The sequence below is a fragment of the Malus domestica genome, chromosome 10 (genome assembly GCF_042453785.1).
Source record: "Malus domestica chromosome 10, GDT2T_hap1".
Lineage (NCBI taxonomy): Eukaryota > Viridiplantae > Streptophyta > Magnoliopsida > Rosales > Rosaceae > Malus > Malus domestica.
In genome coordinates, this window is record NC_091670.1 from 28,914,695 (window position 1) to 28,938,554 (window position 23,860).

At 38.0% G+C, this 23,860-nt stretch overlaps 1 protein-coding gene across 1 annotated transcript; it reads left to right on the forward strand.

Annotated features, from left to right (window-relative positions):
* The first annotated feature begins 21,600 nt into the window (after positions 1–21,600).
* LOC103422214 (large ribosomal subunit protein P1-like) lies at positions 21,601–22,364 on the forward strand. The gene has a single exon (XM_008360255.4). The coding sequence runs from the start codon at positions 21,766–21,768 to the stop codon at positions 22,099–22,101; it is 336 nt and encodes a 111-aa protein (XP_008358477.3). The 5' UTR covers positions 21,601–21,765; the 3' UTR covers positions 22,102–22,364.
* Positions 22,365–23,860: the final 1,496 nt, after the last annotated feature.

Here is a 23,860-nt window from a genome sequence, read left to right on the forward strand (position 1 = left end):
AGCTTAGGCTGGCCGTTTGGTGCAAATAATTAAATTGGAATGTATAGTCTAACTTCAAAGTATACTTGAAGATAGAAGAGAGTGATATTTTGTTTGCTGAATTTCATGATTCAAAGGTTGTTGGCTGTTTTATAAACTTTGTCCTATGCTAAAAGAAACTAATTCTCTCATAATTATGTCTTATTTATTTAGCTTTGTGTTTTCTTTGTAAAATTGTAGCCGCGGCCACAAGAGGAATGAATCAAAATAGAGCACCGCACACTACTACTCATTCACCTACACCCTCTTCAGACCAACTTGGTGATACCCAAGCATCACATGGTAGCGAAATACATGAGACACAACAAATATCTATTGAGAATCAACCTTCAAGTGTCCAAGGTACCTTATTTATATCGGTTTGAAAATGTGCTTTTTTGTAATTAGTTATTTATTAAACATACATGCACATTATTATTTTTATTGATTAGTCTTACCAAAAAGAAAGGTAGAGGGAAGGCTAAGGGTAAAGATGGGAATGACACTCCGATTGTAATACATGATAGCAGGTAATAAGCACAAGTCACTAAAAGCATGATTGTCAAATAGTTAACTATTTAGATATGTGAGTGTTTTAATCTAATTTTAATTTCATAGGATTGTAACCACAAATGCTACGAGAACTATAGGGGTGCTCTTTAATCAAGTTATTAAAGGGCTTTGGATTACATTTAAAGATTATCCAAAAGAGAAAATGGATGAATTGTATGATCGTTTTAAGGGAACTGGATACACATACACGTGTTTTGAAGAAGAGATGAGGGCTGCTTTTGAACTGCATATTAAAACAAGATATGTCGATTGGATGGGCACATTGAGGAATTCAGTTTTTCACAAGTACAAGACTACTAGGGAGAGATACATTAATTGCCCATCAAATGTATCTAAAGATGTTTGATGTAAAATGGTTGAAAGGTGGGAGAAACCTGAATGGAAGGTAAAAGTTTAATATAAGAAATATCATCTTATGATGGTTAATATATTATTTTCCGTACATGTATCTGCTTACTGTGAGACGATTGGGTTTTAATTTTGCTTTCTTTTTCATGCAGAAACAAAGTGTGCAAAACGCGTGCAATAGGGAGCAATCCACAATTGTGCACACCACAGGTTCAGTTCCAATGGCAAAGTACATAAAAGATGAGGTAAAAATACTATGTTTATGCTTTGTTTCCATACTGTCATTCTTGCATATTTAAAATTTATTTAACGAACTTTTTTTTTTATCTTAATAGCTTGATTGTAGTGGAATTGAACCTAGCTCAATTGATTGTTTCAAAAAATTTCATGTGAGTAAGCGTAAGAGTGAAGGTGAAGAAACTTGGGCAAGTGAAAAGGCTAAAGAACTTTATGTATGTTATCATAATTTCAATCTTTTTTTTACATGATATTGTGTGTATTACCTATGCTTACATAGGAAAAAATGGACAACAAAAAGAATACTGCTATGGAAGACCAAAATGAAGTAAATGATTGGGTTATATACAAGGAGGTGATTTGTGGCCCAAGTCATGGTCGTCTTCTTAGTGTAGGTGCTGGCTTTAGTACTAAAGATGCATATCCCTCAAATAGCCAAAGTTGTAATAAATATATGTGCTTAGAACGTGAAGAAAGCCATGAGCAATTGAAGGACCAAGTTCACACTTTAACAGATAAGTTGAATTCTTTGCAAGAATTAGTTGAAAGATTGATGCCAAACAACTCAAATAATTATGCGCGCTCAAGACCATCTGCTTCTATGGTAAATTGTTTTATTTCATTTTTATTGTTTGTCTTACTGTTGAATAATATATTATTTCTTTACTTACTCTCTTTATTGTTTGTTTGACAGGAGAATGTTGAAAGTTGGTCAGATGCTCAACATGAAGATTAGTAGTGCATCATACTTTCATTTTGATATTACCAAATATCTGAACTTGTTAAGTTTTATTCGACTGTAAATTCCTCTCGTTAATGTGCACATTTATAACAAAGACGCTCATATAGGAAAAACCCATTTTCAACCAAATATTGGTTATGAAAAAATTTGTGACGACTAAATATGGTCAATAATATTTATTTCCAATGAAGCTTCATCGTCAGAAATATATATTACCGATGAAACTTCACCATTTCAAATATATATATTCGACGAGGCTTCATTGTCGAAAATATATATATTCCCGACGAAGCTTGTCATTGCAAATATGTATTACTAACAAAACTTCATCGTTGGAAGTACATATTTTCGACGACGCTTGATCATAGCAAATATGCTTTTGTGCCTATTTCTGTCAAGCCGTTATGTATTTTCGACAACCTTGTATGGTCGGTAATTGTAATTGCGATGATTATGCACTCTCGTAAAAAAAGATGATTTTGTTGGAAAAAGATTTTCTGAAACAATTTTTTTGTTGGAAAAAGGTGATCTCAAAAAACATTTGTTGTCACTTGAAAAGTAATTTCGACAACTCTATAAGTATTTGTGACCAAAATTCCATGTCGAAAATAAAATAAGTTTGCCATTTTGAACATTCATTTCCAACATAAATATAACTATTAACAATGAGTCATGTGTGTCGAAAATGCATTAATTCCGATGGCTGGTCGGAACAAAAGTATTTCCAATGGGACAATAAGTATTTGCTGTTGGAAATAAGTATTTGCGACGGCAAAATTCCTTTTCCAACGGTATTTGACCTTCGCTAATGACACTTTGTTTTGTAGTGGGAGGGGAGGTTCAATGGATGAATAAGAAAGGGGAAAAATGAGTTCAGGAAATAGCATCAATTGTAAGGTTCCTCTTTGGTGGAGACTTGTTTGTAAATTTATCAATATATATAAGTTGATCTAGAAGAGTAAAGAGCTTACTGTCCTAGGAAATTAAACAATTATATGCGAAGGGAAATTAAACAAGATAACGCTTGCAGTAACTCATAACTGAAAGCAACTGAGTCCCAGGAAAAGAAATGCAATGCACTCCTCATTGCAGTGGCAGAGCCATAATTTTATAACAATGATGTCATAATTTCGGCTAAAGAAATTTCATTGGATCTTTTCATCGAGCTTTAAGTGGGTACCTAGCTAGTTATGCTTTGTTGTGTTGATTTTTGTCAAGTGAGGCATTTTATGGAAGACAAAAAAAAAAAAAAAGGTACAAATAAGTATACATAAGGTTGCACAAAAGAAGTAGTTAGTCGTAATTTAGTGTTTTTGACTCATTTTTGTAGTTGTTTTGAACTTACACATATCATCATAAGGATACCAAAACGTGGTTTAAACCAATTAGGAGTCATGACCATATGAATAAACTAAATTCCTATATAATAGGATTAAGGGGAACGTGATATAGATGAGGTTAGTCAACCTCATTTGAACGTGCAGATTAATGGGTTCTAACCGATCCCATTATAGCTGGGATTTGGTTACGGATATGCTTTATAAATAAGAATGTTCCTGCTCACCAGAGATACATTCACTTAATAACTAGACTATCACTAGTATTGAACATAAGGTCTGAGTGAGTAGAAGACCTTCAGGTTTTGACAAAAAAAAAAAGAGTAGAAGACCTTCTGGTAGTTTTCTCTTCGGCGCATTCATCTCATACTTCATGGCTTCCTCAGGTACGTGTATATGTATATGATTATTCAATCACGATGAACTAACACTTTAATGAATGTTGTAATTTAAGTTTGATACTAAATACTTATTCTAACATTTGGTATAAGAGCCTAGTTAGTCTCACTTGGATTTGTGTTTTATCATTATTTCAATTTATATCCATGCATCACCGTGTTCATCAGTGATTTCAGAACAAATGAAGGATCTCGAAAAGACCGTGTGATTATTTATTGGGACAATTGATTGCATAAACTACATCAAAGAAGGTTTATGATAATATATTATCCGAGTATGATAATAGCATAAAATTGTAATTCATCAATCATAACATGCATATAAGTTCTTATAAAAAAGACAATATGTGAACGGTTCAATTAATGAATTAGAGCATAGTGATTATTGGGTTTCCTCTGACATCACTGAATGGTGACATAAGAGAAGTTAGAAGAGCGGCTTCGGTTTAATGTTGTTCGACCAATTTGAGTTGTGGAAAATGCTAAACATGACAGAACTAATTTCCCAATGAGATGTTGTAGCACGTGTTCTCGTTCATACTGACGGACCAGGACCGGAACTCGTTTTCGATGATGTGCAAGTCGTGGTACGAGATCGAACGGTGGTGCATGATGTGATTTTCAGCAGGAATTTCTACGATGTCATCCCTAGGATGATAATCAAGTGGTTCCCGGACGTTCGATCCATCAGGCTCAAAGGAATGCCTTACTTCGCATACTTCAATTTGGTCCCCAAAGGCTGGGATGGTATTTGTACCCCTATATTTTCGCCATTGCTGTCAATTGTAGGTTTCTCAATCTCTTTGTTTCTGTATCTTTGCTTTGCACTGTGCTTAGTTTGGAGTGTTCGTTTCTCATTATAGAAGCTGGTTTGAGTTCGATGTCCATACCATATTGCAAAGTGGTTCTTTGTTCTTTTGGATGTATTAGTATGTTGTCATGCCTTGGCTTCAATCTGTAGTGCCACATTCTAATGTAAAGTAAATTATTTGGCCAAATAGAAACTACACATACCTCGAAACCTACTGGAAGGTTCTCCTACTTATCATGTTAAAGTTTATGCATGGATACTAGAGAAAGACCTAATTTGATTGCACAACTAATATTTTATGTCTCTTACCCAAAGGTGTTACATAAAATTGCATGTCATGATCCTTCATTGAATAACTAGTTTATATGCACATGGCAGAATTGAAGCTTTGTTGGAAGTATTTAGGCAAACTCATTGGAGTTTGATAAAGGATTGAATATGGTTGAATCATATTTTGAAGTTTTTGGCAAGGTAAAAATGTTACTATGAATTCATTATATGGCTATTGATGTCTAATTGATATACATGTTGCAACCAATATGCATAAAGCTGTAATGAACCTTAATTTTCTCTAAAAAGAGCTATTCTTTTAATTCACCATGATATCAATCGCATGCTCAACCTTGAACGTGTTACAAATGGTATATGTAGTATATGAATAAAGACTTCATTCATGTTGTATCTTGATTTATGATGCAATTAGCCTGCTTGAGATTCGTAAAGAATATTGATCTGAAGTCATTCAAATCACCTTATAAATTGACCTTGGGTTTCTAGTCTTCGATTTTAACAATTCATGTGCATAAAGTTTCTCAGGCGCCAGTTGAATGGCAAGATGATAAAAATTACTCATCTCGAAAGTTATTGAAACTAACATTTTGCAGGAGCAACAACCATAATGAGTTATTCTTGAACAAATGTTGATATAATTTTTCAATAAAGGGAAATTAATTATAAGGAAATTTTGTTCAAAGAAACTATATATAAACATATATATGATCATCAATTTATACCGTGTATTTATTCTTTTCAAAAGAAAAGAACTTTGTGTGCTTCAAATTGTTGTTCAGTTTATTGTACTTTGTAAAATGTTAAGTGGACTGTTCCTTTGCCTAATGTTTCTTGGATTCTTCAGATGGTTGGAAGCATAACAATAAAGTCTTAGATTTGGTACAAAAGTGAAAAGACTTTAGGTAATGGATTATGTAAATTGTGTTTTTAAAATTCATAACATGTCAATAGAGGAATGTATGAATAGTTTGAGATTTGTTCAGGCATAAAATTTTTTGAGAAAATTAAGTTGACTATTTTCTTGTCTAAAGATAAATCTTGGTTGTTTTCTTAATCTTTTACATGACTATTTTACAATAAGGTTACATAATCTATTTCTAAAATGATGCTTGTTTACGTTTCTTGCCCAAAGGCATAACATAAACATGTATGAATGATGGACGTGAATATTTGTCTATAAAAAAAAAGGTGAAGGCAAGAGGTGTCTATTGAGCCACACCGACATTGCATCAGTGATTGCAGATCTTCTCACAAAGCCCTTGGCTATGGGGTGTTCAAGGATCATATCATGAATATGGGAGTCATTGACTCATTTGACTCCGCTGCTATGTGGGGGTAAATGTTGTTCCTTTCATCACAATTTTCCTTGTGTTTTGAACAAGCATGGACTAATGTATTCGTATATTTGTCATCATGGCAATTGATGAGAATTGATTGTTTAAGGTATTGTATGTGTATACAAATATATATATATATATATGCAATGCATTGAAATAATGAAACTGAGAGCAGAACGAGCTGGACTATTAAAGCTTTTCATTGGAGCCAAATAAGGGCTTGACAATGATGTTTGGTTTGATCGGTGGGAGCGTAAAGGATAAACATTTTATATGTTTTGGCTCCATTAGGATCATGCATGAATAGTTTTGGGAGATGTGATCTCAAAGTGTTGGTACAAGTTCATTGTATGTACAAATTTTCTGGGGTTCAACTCTTTGATATTATTCATGGCAGGTATGGGAAATTATATGGTTGAATTGACTCATGTGATCACTTAAGGGATTGGTTTAACGCGTTGGATAAGACATGATAAGTGAAAGTTCAAAGTGGGAGCATGTTAGGTTTTGAACTTACACGTATCATCACAAGGATACCGAAATGTGGTTTAAACCAATTAGGAGTCATGACCATATGAATAAACTGAATTCCTATATAATAGGATTAAGGGGAACGTGATATAGATGAGGTTAGTCAACCTCATTTGAACGTGCAGATTAATGGGTTCTAACTGATCCCATGATAGCTGGGATTTGGTTAGGGATATACTCTATAAATAAGAACATCCCTGCTCACCAGAGATACGTTCACCTTCTGGTAGTTTTCTCTTCGGTGCATTCATCTCATACTTCATGGCTTCCTCAGGTACGCGTATATGTATATGATTATTCAATCACGACGAACTAACACTTAAATGAATGTTGTAATCTAAGTTTGAGACTAAATACTTATTCTAACTTGTCGCAGTTGTGTATATGTGTTATATATAAATATACATTAGGGTTATGAACCTATTGTGGTCATAAGCAGCCAATGACCCCATGTTGGCTCCACCACTGTCTCACTGCATTGTGCGTTCCACCCAAATGGCGCAACGGTATACTACCATGCATTAGAAACGAAAATGTTTATTCATAAAACTGTCAGTCCGCCTATTGCGTCGAATTCACGTAACTAGAAACTAAAATGTATGCAGCTATGCATATGTGTTCACCCTTGTAAACTATCTGTGCGTGTGCATATGTCTAGTTTTATGAACCTGATGAGAATCTATTTCTAGGTGCTTGCATATGTGTTGGTTTATGACCCCTAGGAATATTATAAAAACAACATGAAAAGAGAGAGCAGAGAAGGAAAGACATGTGGTGGTGAGGACAAAGGGGCAGGGATTGTGTTTCGAATACTAAGTGAAACCTCCAGTACTCTATTTATGTTCTAATGCGATTGTTGCCGCTTCTCGTAACCAGTATAATCACAGCATAAGTGCAACACACAACAAAGCAAAACATTTAAAAACTGCAGTTTATATATATATGGATCCTCATTTCGCACTAGATAAGTGAGATAAACTGATATGCATGGAGTAACTGAGATACCGTGTAGCTAGATTCCACAACTTTCCTAGCCATGCCTGCCTCGCCGAGTGACCACAAGTGATAGGGAATTATTACTTGTACCTTAGGAATAAGAGATCCCTACACACTCGAAGTCTCTAGGGACAATACACGCAGATGAAACATGAGACAAGTAAGTTGGTTAGTGGTGTTCCTTGTTGATGGGTTTGCCATATCTTATTAGTAGTTTACCTATAAAATTAGAAATGGAGTTTCTTAGCTTTGGCACGAAGGGTTGAGCGATGGGTACACTCAATCTATCTATGATTACGATGATGGCGAAGACATTGTTTCTTTCTCTTTTGGGCCACTTTTCACTAATCTAAGATTGAGTGAAGGGTGCAGTTGGTATAGGCCATCATTATTTTAGTCTCTAACTAAGTATCTCACTTCACTTGTGGCCCAAAAATATAATACGGAAGAAGTCATGATATGTGACATCTAAACCATTTAATTTCCCAAAATTGTTGAAGTGTTGATAAACAAACATATAAACGACTAGATACCAAAGAAGGAGAGTTGGATATCTATAAACTATCTAGAGCAAGGGAAAAGAAGACAAGGGACCTAAACCAAGTGAGGTGCATCAAGGATGAGGATGGAAAGGTTCTTGCTACAGAGAACGCGGTTAAAGACAGATGGAGAGGTTATTTTCATAATCTTTTCAATGAAGGACATGAAATGAGTGATTCTTTAGGGGAGTTGAGTAACTCAGAAGAGTGTAGAAATTACTCTTTTTATCGTCGAATCCGGAAGGAAGAAGTGGTTGTAGCTTTGAAGAAGATGAAACATAAAAAAGCAATAGGCCCAGACGATATACCAATCGAAGTGTGGAAACTTTTGGGAGAGACAGGTATAACATGGCTCACTGACCTTTTCAATAGGATTTTGAAAACGAAGAAGATGCCAAATGAGTGGCGAACGAGCACTTTGGTGCCTATCTACAAGAATAAGGGTGACGTACAAAATTGCATGAACTATAGGGGTATTAAGCTAATGAGTCATACAATGAAGCTCTGGGAGAGAGTCATTGAGCATAGATTGAGGCAAGAGACACGGGTTTCGGACAACCAATTCGGGTTCATGCCAGGGCGCTCAACCATGGAGGCAATCTATCTCTTACGAAGATTGATGGAAAGATATAGAGATGGGAAAAAGGATTTACACATGGTCTTTATAGATTTGGAAAAAGCGTATGATAGGGTCCCAAGAGACATTCTTTGGAGGATTTTAGAGAAGAAAGGAGTACGAGTAGCATATATCCAAGCTATAAAGGATATGTATGAAGGAGCAAAGACTGCCGTAAGAACTCATGAAGGACAAACCGAAAGCTTTCCCATAACTGTAGGATTACATCAAGGCTCATCCTTAAGTCCTTACCTTTTTGCGTTGGTAATGGATGAGTTAACAGGACATATTCAAGATGATATTCCTTGGTGTATGCTTTTCGCAGACGATATAGTGTTGATAGATGAAACTCAGGAAGGGGTAAATGCAAAGCTTAACCTTTGGAGAGAAGTGTTGGAATCTAAAGGTCTTCGCCTAAGCCGATCAAAGACAGAATATATGGAGTGCAAGTTCAGTGCAAATGGAGGCCAAAACGAGTTAGGGGTGAGGATCGGAGATCAAGAAATACCAAAGAGCGACCGTTTTCGTTACCTAGGATCTATCTTGCAAAAGAACGGAGAATTAGATGGAGATCTCAACCATAGAATACAAGCTGGATGGATGAAGTGGAAGAGTGCATCCGGCGTGTTGTGTGACCGCCGTATGCCACTGAAGCTCAAGGGAAAATTTTATAGGACGGCAATAAGGCCGGCGATGCTGTATGGCACAGAATGTTGGGCGGTGAAACATCAACACGTACACAAAATGGGTGTAGCGGAGATGAGGATGCTTCGTTGGATGTGTGGGCACACGAGAAAGGATAAGATTAGGAATGAGGATATCCGGGGTAAAGTAGGAGTAGCCGAAATTGAAGGAAAGATGAGAGAAAATCGGTTACGGTGGTTTGGACATGTGCAAAGAAGGCCTACTGACGCTCCGATTAGAAGATGCGACTATGGGACAGAGGTTCAGGGCCGAAGGGGTAGAGGAAGACCTAGGAAAACTTTGGAAGAGACTCTAAGAAAAGACATTGAGTACTTGGATCTAACGAAGGACATGACACAGGATCGAGCACAATGGCGTTCTAAGATTCATATAGCCGATCCCACTCAGTGACTTGGATTTTCCAGGTCTCCAACCGAGAAGTTTTCCTCACTCGGGAAATTAAGGGAACACTACCCCAACCTACATGCTCCACTCAGAAAGCTTCAACATACAAGCTTCAACAAAAGAAAATTCAAAGAACTTAGCGAAGAAGGCTTTGGTGTATTTAACACAATACGTTGAAATGAAGGAAAGCTTATTTATTGATATTCCCGATAAGCTACAAATATGTACATATACATGAGTCAAAATAAACACACAAGAGGGAGCCTTCACAAAGGTTGCTTAGGAGAAGTCTCAGCAGTCGGTAGAGCCCCAGAAAGAGAAGGCACCGGAGGGGGATCATTTGGAGCCTCAGTACTGGACAGAACCCTAGAAGGAGGAGGCATCAGAGGTTGATCATTTGGAGCTTCATTACGCGGTATAGCCCCAGAAGACGAAGGCAATAAATGCCTTTGGAACAAACCCACAAATCTCTGATGATCAAGTAAAACCTGACCATCAGTTTCCTTCATCTGGTCAAGCTTCCTCTTCATGTTTGTAGCATAGTCATGTGCGAGCCGGTGCAACTGTTTATTCTCATGCTTGAGCCCTCTAATCTCCTGTTTGAGACTCATCACTTCAGCCGCCAATGATTCAACTTGGCGGGTTCGAGCAAATAGGCGTTGGGCCATATTAGACACAGAACCTGCACACTGAACACTGAGAGCCAGCGAATCCTTAACAGCTAACTCATCAGACCGTTTGGAAAGTAGTCTGTTATCTTTGGGAGTGAGAAGGTTCCTGGCCACCACCGCAGCGGTCATATCATTCTTCATCACGGAATCCCCAACGGTAAGAGGACCAGTAGGGGAGACGAAGGATGGGCGCCATATGTTGTCTGGAGAAGGCGGGGCTGCCTCTTCAACAAGGTTCAAGTCAAAACGACGGTCGGAGGGGCCAGACATTTTCAAAGGTGTTGAAGAGAGAAGAGGTCGGACAAATCAAGATCTTAGAAGTGCAAGAATGAAGCTTCTACTGGTGGAGATTCAAGTGTGCTTTGGAACTTAATGCCAGCCCCTATAAAAATCTGCACTCGACGGAGCTTCAGAAATCGAAGAGGCGCCTGCTCAGAAATCGAAGAGGCGTTTGCTTTCTCAAAAGTTGGGCTACTTAGAGATCACGAGGGTTGATCTCAGAAATCGAAGAGGTGTTTGCTTTCTCAAAAGTTGGGCTGCTCAAAGACCACGAAGGCCGATCTCAGAAATCGAAGAGGCGCTCGCTTTCTCAAAAGCTGGGCTCCCCAGAGACCACGAGGGCCGATCTCAGAAATCGAAGAGGCACCTACTTTTCCAACCTTGTCAGCACCTGTCACACGCACACTCAGCTTTGCGGAAATTATGGGCATTCTGTCAAAGACTTCTGGGGAAGTAGAAAACACATGAATCTTACTGTTCAATCACCCATTTCCCACACGCAACAATAGCTCATGGGTACCACAGATAACTTTGCCAAAGTTCTCTGCCAAAGTTGAGCACGTGAAGCTTGCAGCTCCCACTACATCGCTCTGACCAAGAAGGGTAAAAGAATAGCAAAGAAACAGCACTAACAAAGTTTAGACCCATAAATTTTGAAGGTCTAGCTACCATATTATTACCCACAAGGGTAAAGGAACAGTACCACTGCTGGATAATTGGAAAGTCCCTGTGTGTCAACCTCTGTGCTTCGTGGCAAGGTAGACTAGCAAACATGCCCAACCTTTACTCACATTCGAGAAAACACTCCCAATAAGATTGCTTGCTCCAAAATCGAAGATGCACCGTCCTCCGAATCTAAAGAGCCAGACTCCCAACATGACTATTTTCTTAAAAATCGAAGAGAGGGTAAAGGAACAGTACCATTGCTGGATAATTGGAAAGTCCCTGTGTGTCAACCTCTGTGCTTCGTGGCAAGGTAGACTAGCAAACATGCCCAACCTTTACTCACATTCGAGAAAACACTCCCAACAAGATTGCTTGCTCCAAAATCAAAGAGGCACCGCTCTCCGAATCTCGAGAGCCAGACTCCCAACATGATTACTTTCTCAAAAATCGAAGAGACACTGCTCCCCGAATCTCGAGAGCCAGACCCCCAGCATGATTGCTTTCTCAAAAATCGATGAGGCATCGTTCTCCGAATCAATCGAAGAGGCGCTCGCTTTCTCAAAAGCTGGGCTGCTCATAGACCACGAGGGCCGATCTCAGAAATCAAAGAGGCACCTACTTTTCTAGCCTTGTCAGCACCTGTCACACACACACTCAGCTTTGCAGAAATTATGGGCATTCTGTCGAAGACTTCTGGTGAAGTAGAAAGCACATGAATCTTACTGTTCAATCACTCACTTCCCACACGCAACAATAACTCATGGGTACCACAGATAACTTTGCCAAAGTTCTCTGCCAAAGTTGAGCACGTGAAGCTTGCAGCTCCCACTACATCGCTCTGACCAAGAAAGGTAAAAGAATAGCAAAGAAACAGCACTAACAAAGTTTAGACACATAAATTTTGAAGGTCTAGTTACCATATTATTACCCACAAGGGTAAAGGAACAGTACCACTGCTGGATAATTGGAAAGTCCCTGTGTGTCAACCTCTGTGCTTCGTGGCAAGGTAGACTAGCAAACATGCCCAACCTTTACTCACATTCGAGAAAACACTCCCAACAAGATTGCTTGCTCCAAAATCGAAGAGGCACCGTCCTCTGAATCTAAAGAGCCAGACTCCCAACATGACTACTTTCTCAAAATCGAAGAGAGGGTAAAGGAACAGTACCATTGCTGGATAATTGGAAAGTCCCTGTGTGTCAACCTTTGTGCTTCGTGGCAAGGTAGACTAGCAAACATGCCCAACCTTTACTCACATTCGAGACAACTCCCAACAAGATTGCTTGCTCCAAAATCGAAGAGGCACCGCCCTCCGAATCTCGAGAGCCACTCCCAACATGATTACTTCCTCAAAAATCGAAGAGACACTGCTCTCCGAATCTCGAGAGTCAGACCCCCAGCATGATTGCTTTCTCAAAAATCGAAGAGGCATCGTTCTCCGAATCTCGAGAGCCATATACCACAGACCACTTTTTCAAAGTGCTCTGACAGAGTTAAAACATGTGAAACTGGCAGCTCCCACTACTGTGCTATGACCAAGCAGGGTAAAGGAATAGCATTACTACTTGTAATTAGGGAGACTCCTATATATGTCGACCTCCATCCCCAACGGACAGGCAGACTTGCAAAAATGCTCAACCCTTCATCATATCTGAGAGGGCACTCCCAACGAAGCCTTTCGAAATATTCAGCTTTCTTTCCCCCCGATAATACCTCTGCAAACAAGCTATACTAGAGCAAGAATATCTCATATCATCAGGGTTAAAAGCAAGAGTATCCCATATCATGCTTTTTCCCTGTCTTTTCTTTTGGCCTTGTTTTTACCTGCAAGACAAGGAGAAAGAGAGCAATCAGTCAGCACTTGGAATCAAGCTTCCAGCCAGGAACTGACTGCCTGGAACCCCTTACCTGATTACTTACCTGGCATTGCTCTCGAGTACTCATCTTCAACATCTTATGTTTCCAGGGAAGATTCCGCATCTGCTTGAGGAACAGATAGGGCAAGTGCGAAGGATACAAGGAAGCATGTGGAGACAAGCGTAACAGCACACGTGCCGATACATCCATTACTCTGTCAAAAGCAAAAGTATCCCATATCAGCAGGGTGGAACGTACTCTAGATTTGATGGACTTGTTTTGACCCTCAAATTCTTCAGTCGGCCTTATACTCTGGAGGAAACCAAAAAACCCTCCAGCTCAGTTCAAGAATAAGCCTGTGGAACGTTACTTCTTCAAAAGCAAAAGTATCTCATATCATCTCTTCTCATTTTTCTTCTCTTTATCCTTCATGCTGCTGCAAGATGGGGAGAAGGTGAACAATCAGTCGGAGCTCTGATTGCTTACCTTGTCTGTCACCTCTTTCAGCAGACCCCCTAGCTCGGCGACTTGGGGGACTCCTACTACATGGTTTGTATCGCGCTTGACCAAGCCTGAAACTACAAGTAAGCTTCAAGTGAAATTGATACATTACCTTGTGCATCTCCACCAGTTAAAGATACCACCCCTGGATGGAGGAAGAGTACTTCCAGAGAAGATGCCACATCTACCTATGAGACAGATAAGGCAAGTCAAGACGACACCACACTCCGATACTTAGAAGTTTTGTGATTACGAGATCATTCTCCCACAATATTTCCTAATGTCATTTGTACTAAATCATTCACTTGTACTCACTAAAGGAGAGCTTGAACCTATGTACTTGTGTAAACCCTTCACAATTAATGAGAACTCTTCTATTCCGTGGACGTAGCCAATCTGGGTGAACCACGTACATCTTGTGTTTGCTTTCCTATCTCTATCCATTTATATACTTATCCACACTAATGACCGGAGCAATCTAGCGAAGATCACAAAAAGCGACCGTTTGCGCTACCTAGGATCTATCTTGCAAGAGAACGGAGAATTAGATGGAGATCTCAACCATAGAATACGAGCTGGATGGAAAGAGTGCATCCGGCGTGTTGTGTGACCGTCGTAGGCCACTGAAGCTCAAGGGAAAATTTTATAGGACGGCAATAAGGCCAGCGATGTTGTATGGCACAGAATGTTGGGTGGTGAAGCATCAACACGTACACAAAATGGGTGTAGCGGAGATGAGGATGCTTCGTGGGATGTGTGGGCACATGAGAAAGGATAAGATTGAGAATGAGGATATCCGAGGTAAAGTAGGAGTAGCCGAAATTGTAGGAAAGATGAGAGAAAATCGGCTCCGGTGATTTGGACATGTGCAAAGAAGGCCGTCTGACGCTCCGGTTCGAAGATGTGACTACGGGACAGAGATTCAGGGCCGAAGGGGTAGAGGAAGACCTAGGAAAACTTTGGAAGAGACTCTAAGAAAAGACTTAAGAGTACTTGGATCTAACGGAGGACATGACACAAAATCGAGCGCAATGGCGTTCTAGGATTCATATAGCCGACCCCACTTAGTGGGAAAAGGCTTTGTTGTTGTTGTTGTTGTTGTTGATAAACAAACATAGACCACACTTTATGTAATTGATGTTCTATTCAATAGATGATGTGAGAGTCCAAATCACCATTCATATAGTTATCGATGATTTGTTCTAATTTTTTAAATGTTGTTTCTTATTAACAAAAAGTGACATTCAAACTTAAAACGTATTACGAAATTAAATTGAGTCATACAATTAGACTATCTTAGAGTTAGTTTATAAGCGGTTACCATCAAAGATATGTTTTAGTACTAATATTACAAATGATAACACCTTATAAGGAAGAGAACACAATTTCTTGTGCTCAGATGACCGTATAAGTATAGTGGACAACAAGAGTGAGATCATAAAAGAAGGAAGATGAAACCTGAATACGAAAAAATAATGTGTCTTGTATGTATGACCAGACAACTGTATAATATAATTGCAATCTAAGAACTAAGACCTGATCTTATAAAAATAGGGGTGTGATTCCACACACCCCCTTTTAACTTCTCTCACACATTTTTAATTTTCGACTGTCGGATTGGATGAATTGAAGAAGATCAAATAACATAAATTAACTAGGGTGTGGGAGAAGTAAAAAGGGGTGTGTGGATAGCACACCCCTAAAATTAAACACATGCTTTGTGATGTATCCAAAGTTTTTAGAAAAAAGAGAAAGACAATTACTTAAATAACACTCTCACCAAAGTTAAAACATAAACACATACTAAATTTTGTTTTGGATAATGCTAGAGAGACTAAATTTGTAGACTAAATTTTAGAAATTAAAGGACATGAAAGTTGTTGATTGGTTTATTACTTAAATGTTGATAAACATGCTCATTCATATTAGTAACACATTATTTAGTTTATAAATTTAATCTCCTTAGCATTACGTTTTCGCTTTTAACGATTCTTCTAAAATAGAAGAGAAAATAAAAATTGTTTAAAGTGACACACACATGACCCTCGCATGGTTTATTCCAGTCACGTGTCCCGGTGCAAGACTCATGTGTGACTCTGCAAAGGAGTAGGATTATCTCCCCTCTTTTTTTCTCTCCCCTTCCCTCCCCTTCTATTTGAACGGTCATGGTTAAGCCACGTCAACATCTTATATTTATTTTTTTATAGAAAGAAAAAGACAAAATAGAGAATGTTAGAGGAGAGGATGGAAGGGGATGGAAAGAGGAGGGGAGATAATCCTAGTCCCTTTGCAAGACTTTCTCTGTGTGCCTAAGGATGGACATGGTGCGGCTTGGTGCAGTTCCACCCCTAAACCAGAACCGAAACCTTAAAATATCAACGGTTTGGTTCGGTGCAATTTCGCTTAAATTTATTACTAGAACCGTACGGTTCGGTTGACACCGGTTCCGATTTGGTTTTTGCCGGTTTACGGTTTTGAATATTAAATTATTTGAACACCAAATTATCATGCATTCAAATACATCTTCTAAAACTGTTTATATAAAGTTACATACAATACATATCTTTTTTAATGCAAATGCCTTTGTCATTCACATACTTATTGAAATTGATCCACAAACTGATCCAATGAATTTGAAATCCACATAAGCAAAGCCGTATAAAACCTGAATACAAAACTTACAGCATATTCTAACAATAAAACAAAAGAATAAAACGGTTCGGTGACATGTGTGTGAGTGAGCCCTAATTGGAATGAGATCCATTGCTTTGCAACTTGGTGAAACTAATTTTTCAACCTATTATACCATGACATGTGTGTGTATATATATAATTTATTTATTTATTATTAATAAAACGGTTCGGTTTGGTTCCGGCCGGTTCCTGTTCATTCGAAACGGGAACCGAAACCAGTTTGAACGGTCCGGTTCGGTTTTTGACTCAAAGTTGACTTTTCTGGTCAACACGGTTCTTTTCGGTTTTTTTTCATACGGTTCGATGCGGTTTTGCAGTTTGATGGTTTTTATGCCCACCCCTATATGTGCTCTCATCCAAACCAATTCCAACATCCCATTTATTAGGAAGAAAAAATCGATAATATCGGTGATATTTCGCCGATATTATCGTTTTTTTTGGGGTCCGATATTTTTTTAACTATCCAAATGGTTTTCGTCAAAATATCGCGATATTTTCGAAACTATCGGGATATTTTGGCACTGTGCTAATCGGAGAAGAACGCCGGAGCAAAACCGAATCCCTAAATCCCCAAATTCGAATTCAAAGCAAATTAACCAAATCCCTAAATCCCCAAATTCGAATTCAAAGCAAATTAACTGAATCCCTAATTCCTAAATCCCTAAATTCGAATTCAGTACAAAAATGAAATTACATGCAGAAAATTCGAATTCTGTACAAAAATGAAATTACATGCCGAGAAGAAGAGAAGTAGGAGCCTGGGAACGTCATCTTCCTCACGAATCCAAGATGGCTGGGACAACGTCGTCCTCCTCACCGACGACTACGATGAGTTCCGGTCCATCGTCCGGTGTCCGCTGCCTCCGCTTCTCTCCGGATCCCAAAACCCGCTCGGGTTTGATGGATCCTTCGCTTCGTGTGGGTGTGGTGTGGCTGTGCTCCGGGAAGGAGAGTTGCAGAAATTGGGGGAGAAGAAACAAGGAGGAATAAGGGAGAAGGTTCGAGGGATTGGGGAAGGGGGAAACACGGGGAAGTGGGGTGTGTGTGTGTGTTTGTCTCCTCTGGGAAGGAGATATGCAGAAAAGAGATGGGGGGAGAATTGGAGAAGAAACAAGGAGAGGGAGGGTGTGTGTGCGTGTGTGTGTGTGGAATGAGGGAGAAGGATCGAGAGATTGTGTGTGCGTGTGTGTTATCCGAGAGAGAAAAAAAAAACATTGAGGGTGTGTGTGTGCCTGTGTGTGTGTGTGTGTGTGTGGCACACGGTTTTGTGTGTGTGTGTTATCCGAGAGAAAAAGAAAAAAACTTTGAGGGTGTGTGTGTGGCACACGGTTTTGTATGAAAGAATTGGAAGTGACTTTGCTCAGAAGAACCAAATATTCTGTCAGAGAAGAACCAAAAAATCTGCTTACTTTATCTTCTTCTCCACGTGAAGACCAAATTCTGTCAGAGAAGAACAAAAAATGCAATGTATAAAGTGTAAAATATTGTACTAATTCATTATATATAAATGATTATAGTGTGTTTAGACATCTTTCATTAATTACTACAGATTTTCTACTCACAATGTTTGTCAGCTCGCTATATAATCAACTTGATAATGTTAAATCTATCAAGCAATGCATTTCCTTCCAATTTTTTGTGATAAACTAATAGATAATTGACTAAATAAACATCCTGCAAAGTTTCAATAAAAATTTCCAAGTTTTTCTTACAATTTCCGTGGTTTCCATGTAATTTTTATCGATATCGATATTATCCCGATATTTCCATCGATATTTCCGTGTTTTCGAACTACCGATATTTCCGATATTACCGATATTTCTTCCTTGCATTTACCCCACACTACCGTTGGCGCGTAACCGTCATCCACCTTAGCTCGTAGATCACAATCTCGGCAGTCGTTTCTCAAGCGTTAACACCGCATCTCTGCAACCACACCAATCCCTCCGTATACCCTATCATCGAAACTGTCAATCAAAATGACTCCCACATAACCAAGGATTTAAATATCGAAAATATCGGCTCGTTTTTTTGAGTTACCGATATTTTAACAAGTATCCAATGAGTTTTCATCCACCTTAGCTCGTAGATCACAATCTCGGCAGTCGTTTCTCAAGCGTTAACACCGCATCTCTGCAACCACACCAATCCCTCCGTATACCCTATCATCGAAACTGTCAATCAAAATGACTCCCACATAACCAAGGATTTAAATATCGAAAATATCGGCTCGTTTTTTTGAGTTACCGATATTTTAACAAGTATCCAATGAGTTTTCGTCAAAATATCGCGATATTATCGATAATATCGCGATATGACATCCAAAAATTCTTAAAATTTTCTGAAAAGTCTCAATTTTGAGACTAAAGGGATTTGAACCCCCTCCCATTTGACTCTTAATGCCTTAACCACCATATCACTTATGTTGTTGTGATAATATGCTACTATATTTATATATATTGTTTGTTTTGAATTCTTTTTACAAGAAACAAATTTGCACATATTCCAAATTTTTTGTGGTATTATATTTTAAATTGTGTCAATTAATTACTTAGTCAATGGCATGTGGTTTTTAATTTTTCTATTTTTTATTTGGTCACTTACATGGTAGGGCTGGAAAAAATTCCCGAAAATCCCAAACCAAATCGAAAAAGTCCCAAACCCAAACCGAAAAATCCCAAACCAAAACCATCCTGAAGTTCGGGAATCCCATCCCGAAAAATACCGAAATTTTCGATATGGGATTGGTTTCCAAATCCCATTTGTTTGGTAATCCCGAAAAATACCGAAGTATTCGGTTTCCTATTGACTTTTGGGTTTTGGTTCTTGAAAACCATTGCCATGGTTGCTGACTACTCTTCACAATACACTTACTCTACAAATAGAGATGATAAAGATAGTGAAAATTTTGAACCTCATAGGAACTCTATGTGGTACTAAGTCACTCATGTATCTTACCATGCAATGTATAACGTGTAAAATATTGTACTAATTCATTATATATAAATGATTATGGTGTGTTTAAACTTCTTTCATTAATTACTACATATTTTCTACATTCACAATGTTTGCCAGCTCGCTATATAATCAACTTAAATCAGTTAAATCCATCATGCAATGCATTTCCTTCCAATTTTTTGTGATAAACTAATAGATAATTGACTAAATAAACATCCTGCAAAGTTTCAATAAAAATTTCTAAGTTTTTCTTACAATTTCCGTGGTTTCCATGTAATTTTTATCGATATCGATATTATCCCGATATTTCCATCGATATTTCCGTGTTTTCGGACTACCGATATTTCCGATATTTTCTTCCTTGCACATAACTAACCATATCAACCGCTTACATAAACTCATGTCCCTATCATGAATGCAGAGGTCGCAGACTTCTGGCTCCCAATGTTACAGGCCCGCTTTTCAAAATTTAAATTCTCACTCAAACCAAACGGCGCCGTCAAACTCGTCCGTCATCTCATCCCGCTATAAAACCCCAGACCTTAGTCCCTAACTCTCTCAAACCCTTCGTCTTCTTCCCTGACCATTTCTCCTTCCGAGAACCTTCTTCCCCTTCCTCACTCCCTCTGTCTCTACAGTAACTCTCTCTCCTGCACTGCTACGTATAAGTGGTTAAAAAAACCATGAAAGTTCTCTAATAAAAAATTATGTTAAAATTTTATTGAATGAAAAAGACTTAAATTTTAATTAAAAACTCTTAAATTAAAAAAAAGGACAAAAAAACTTTAATTTTAATGAAAATACATAATTTTAATATTAAAAAAAAACTGATGCACGGACCCACGTGCTGCTCACACAAACTGTTAATGAAACTTACTATACTATTTATGAAATTTAATGATACTACACTGTTTATGAAACTTACTACATTGTTTATGAAACTTAACGGTACTACACTGTTTATGAAACTTAACGGTACAAAACTGTTTATGAAACTTAACGATATTACACTGTTTATGAAACCTAACGGTAGATGCTTGTCCCAGATTTTCAAGTTCTTTCACCAGAGAGCAATAAAAAGATTAAAAAAAGAAAAAAACAAAAGCATGATAGAGATCAACGTCCACACCATTAAAGTCATGCATGGCTAATAGCTCAATACCATTACTAGAAAAATAGGCGATGAGTCCAACGATGTTGCCCCACCTCTACCCCCAACCATCCCAAAGCACATCTGACCGACTCCTTCCCAACCATATTGCTCCATATGTGGTTCTGAATCGAAAGGACCCACTTCAATTTGAAATTTTAATTTTAGAGGAATAAAATATGCTTGGATTATGTTCAAGGGTTATGCAACTGAATGATTGGTTGGGTGCTCTTTGCACGCGCATTTAGTTAGATATTTTTGTTTTTTGTTTTTCTCTTGTCCTTATTATAAAATAAAGTTATATAATGGTTTTTTGTTAAAACTCAAAGTTTTGAAGCTTTTGTAATTAGTTTTTCTCTAAAAGAATTGCTTATGACGTCTTCTTTGGATGAGTTTTATCCGCACACATATTTGTAAAGAAGATAGCTGGGGTACTAATTTGTTAGCTTCGTTTGTATATGCGATATGTGCTTATTGGTGGTCTATGAGTCTATTATTTGAGGCGTCTGCTCATTGACAAGATTTGTCTTCTTGTCCTACTTATTGTTTTCACTGATTTATTTTGTTGCGTGGGTTTTGGCTTAGTCCACTTAGTATCTTTTCTTCTCTTATTATGAATAAAGTTTGGTAGAGAGGGGACATACATGGGGTTTCTGGATGGAATGGTCCCTCCATTCAGAGCTTCGGAGAAAAGTCAATGCCTTGAACACAACTATTTAATCTCGTCTAAAAAATCCTCCTCTATAAAAGAAAAAGATAAATTTGACTGGTTGAAATGAAACAGCTTAAGTATCTTGGAACAACTTGTTCCATGACTAACAGATTCCACAGATAATGGGATATCCCTACAGACTAGGCAACAAATAACGAAGTCCCATAAGAAAAGGACAACAGTACTTATTCAGCAACATAAATAACGGCAACCCTTAACAATGCTTAACAATTAAAAAGACTATCAGATAAAGAAGGAAGAAACAAGGATTAGGAATATCCCTAAAACTTCAAAGCTTTCATCTCCATCTATAAATACATGCATTTTGTTGTTCAATAGAGATTTAGCTTGACAACCCTAGAAGAGACCCCTCAATCTCAGATATCTCTTGCCCCTAATTTCGGTAAAAAAAACTATGTCGGCTTCAGAGCTTGCTTGCAGTTACGCCATTCTAATCCTCCATGACGAAGGCATCCCCGTCACTTCTGAGAAGATTGTAACATTGGCAAAAGCTGCCAATGTCCCTGTTGAGTCTTACTGGCCTGGCTTGTTCGCCAAGCTTGCTGAGAAGAGAGACATTGACGATCTTATCCTCAATGTTGGCGTTGGTGGCGGCGCTGCAGTAGCCGCTGCTGCCCCAGCTGTCGGTGCAGCTGCCGCCCCAGCTGCTGCTGCTCCTCCACCAGAGGAGAAGAAGGAAGAAGCCAAGGAAGAAAGTGATGACGAGGGACTTTTCAATTTGTTCGATTAGGAGCTCCATTCAAACATGACATATACATAGTCCATTTTAATTTGCTGGTTTTTTTTATTTAAATTTGCTGGTTTTTAGTACTTTGAGATTAGGTACCTTATCAGTATTGTAGAAGGGCTTTGTTTATTTATTTTTGGCTTTGATTTGTAGACTCTGGGTTTAATGTTGAGCATCTAATTTTGAAGATCTTTTGTTTAGAGAAAGACTTGTATGGAATGAGTTCAAGTTGGAAAATCAATAGTAATATTGAACTTAGAATTTAATATTAATATTAATATTATTTTATTACGTGAATGGAAATTAATTAGAGGGAATCATTTTTCTTCCAAACGGTATTAAATCGGGTACTTATAATCTCTTTGAATGAAAGGGTCGCATCTATTCTGCCTTCTCATAAAAAGGCATATTGGTTCATGCAAAGGCATGACAATGCCTATATAAAGGATATTAAGTCAGCTGTTCAAGGATGAATTCTAACCGTGGAATTTTAGTTCAATAGTTAAAGATAGAGTGCGTTCTCTTACTTAGTAATTAAAGTATGTATTGAGAGAGTTCAAACACTATCTGGTTCGCCGTATTTAGAGGATTGGAGTGCTTCTTTTGTAAAGTGATAGGTCACTGTATCTTAAGACACATTTGACAATGCAAACTTTAAATTTAAAGAACTAGTGAGAAGCAATCTTTGTCTTAAGGACATAGTATCAAATATTAGACTCGATCTCAAATTTCAAGTTTTTCTAGTCCACACTCATTAGTAATGTGTTTGCTAAAGGATTTGCAATTGACCATTTGGTATTTAATTGCATAAAATATTTCTTGTATTTTTTATGTGATAATTAAATATAGCAATCAAACATAGTTTTTTCAATATTCACTTCCACATGTGGTATCCTGATCCAATTATACATTGGGTAGATGGTTCCATCGAACGACATAAAGCTCGTTTAGTCACCAAGGGTTTTAATTAGACCAAAGGCATTGACTATTATGACACTTTTTCTCCCACTACTAAGATGATCTTCGTTCGTTGCCTTCTTGCTATTGCTGCCAGTTAAAAGTGGTCTCTTCAACAACTTGATGTCAACAATGTTTTTTCCATGGCAACTTAGATGGAGAAATTTAAATGTCCCTTCCTCTTAGTATTCGGAGATAGGAGGATAATCTTGTGGTTAGCCTCAACAAGTCACTTTACGGCTTAAAACAAGCTTCAAGGCAATGACTCGGCAAATTCACCGAAGCCATTATTGCCATTGGCTTCACCCAATTTAAGGCCGATTATTCACTTTTCACCTGTAGTTCCGGAAAGTCTTACACAGCCTTATTGATATATGTTGACAATATTGTAAATACAAGCAACAATGTTGGTGCAATAAACTCTCTCAAAGACTTCCTTCATACTCATTTTCGCACTAAAGATTTGAGAAATTTAAAATATTTCTTGGGGATTGAAGTTTCTTGTTCCAAAGGGGGCATCTAAATTTCACAATGCAAATATGCACTTGAAATACTGAGAGATCAAGGTTTTTTGGGGAGCTAGACCAGTGGAGTTCCTAATGGAAGATGTCAAACTTTCAGATAAAAGCGAATTGCTCAAGGATCTTGCCCAATATTAGCGTTTGGTGGGCCGGCTAGTTTATCTCACTATCACCTGTCCAGACATCACTTATTCCTTACATGTTCTTAGCTGTTTTATGCATGAACCACAACAACCTCACATGGATGCGGCTCTCTGGGTTGTCTGATACCTTAAATCTACTCC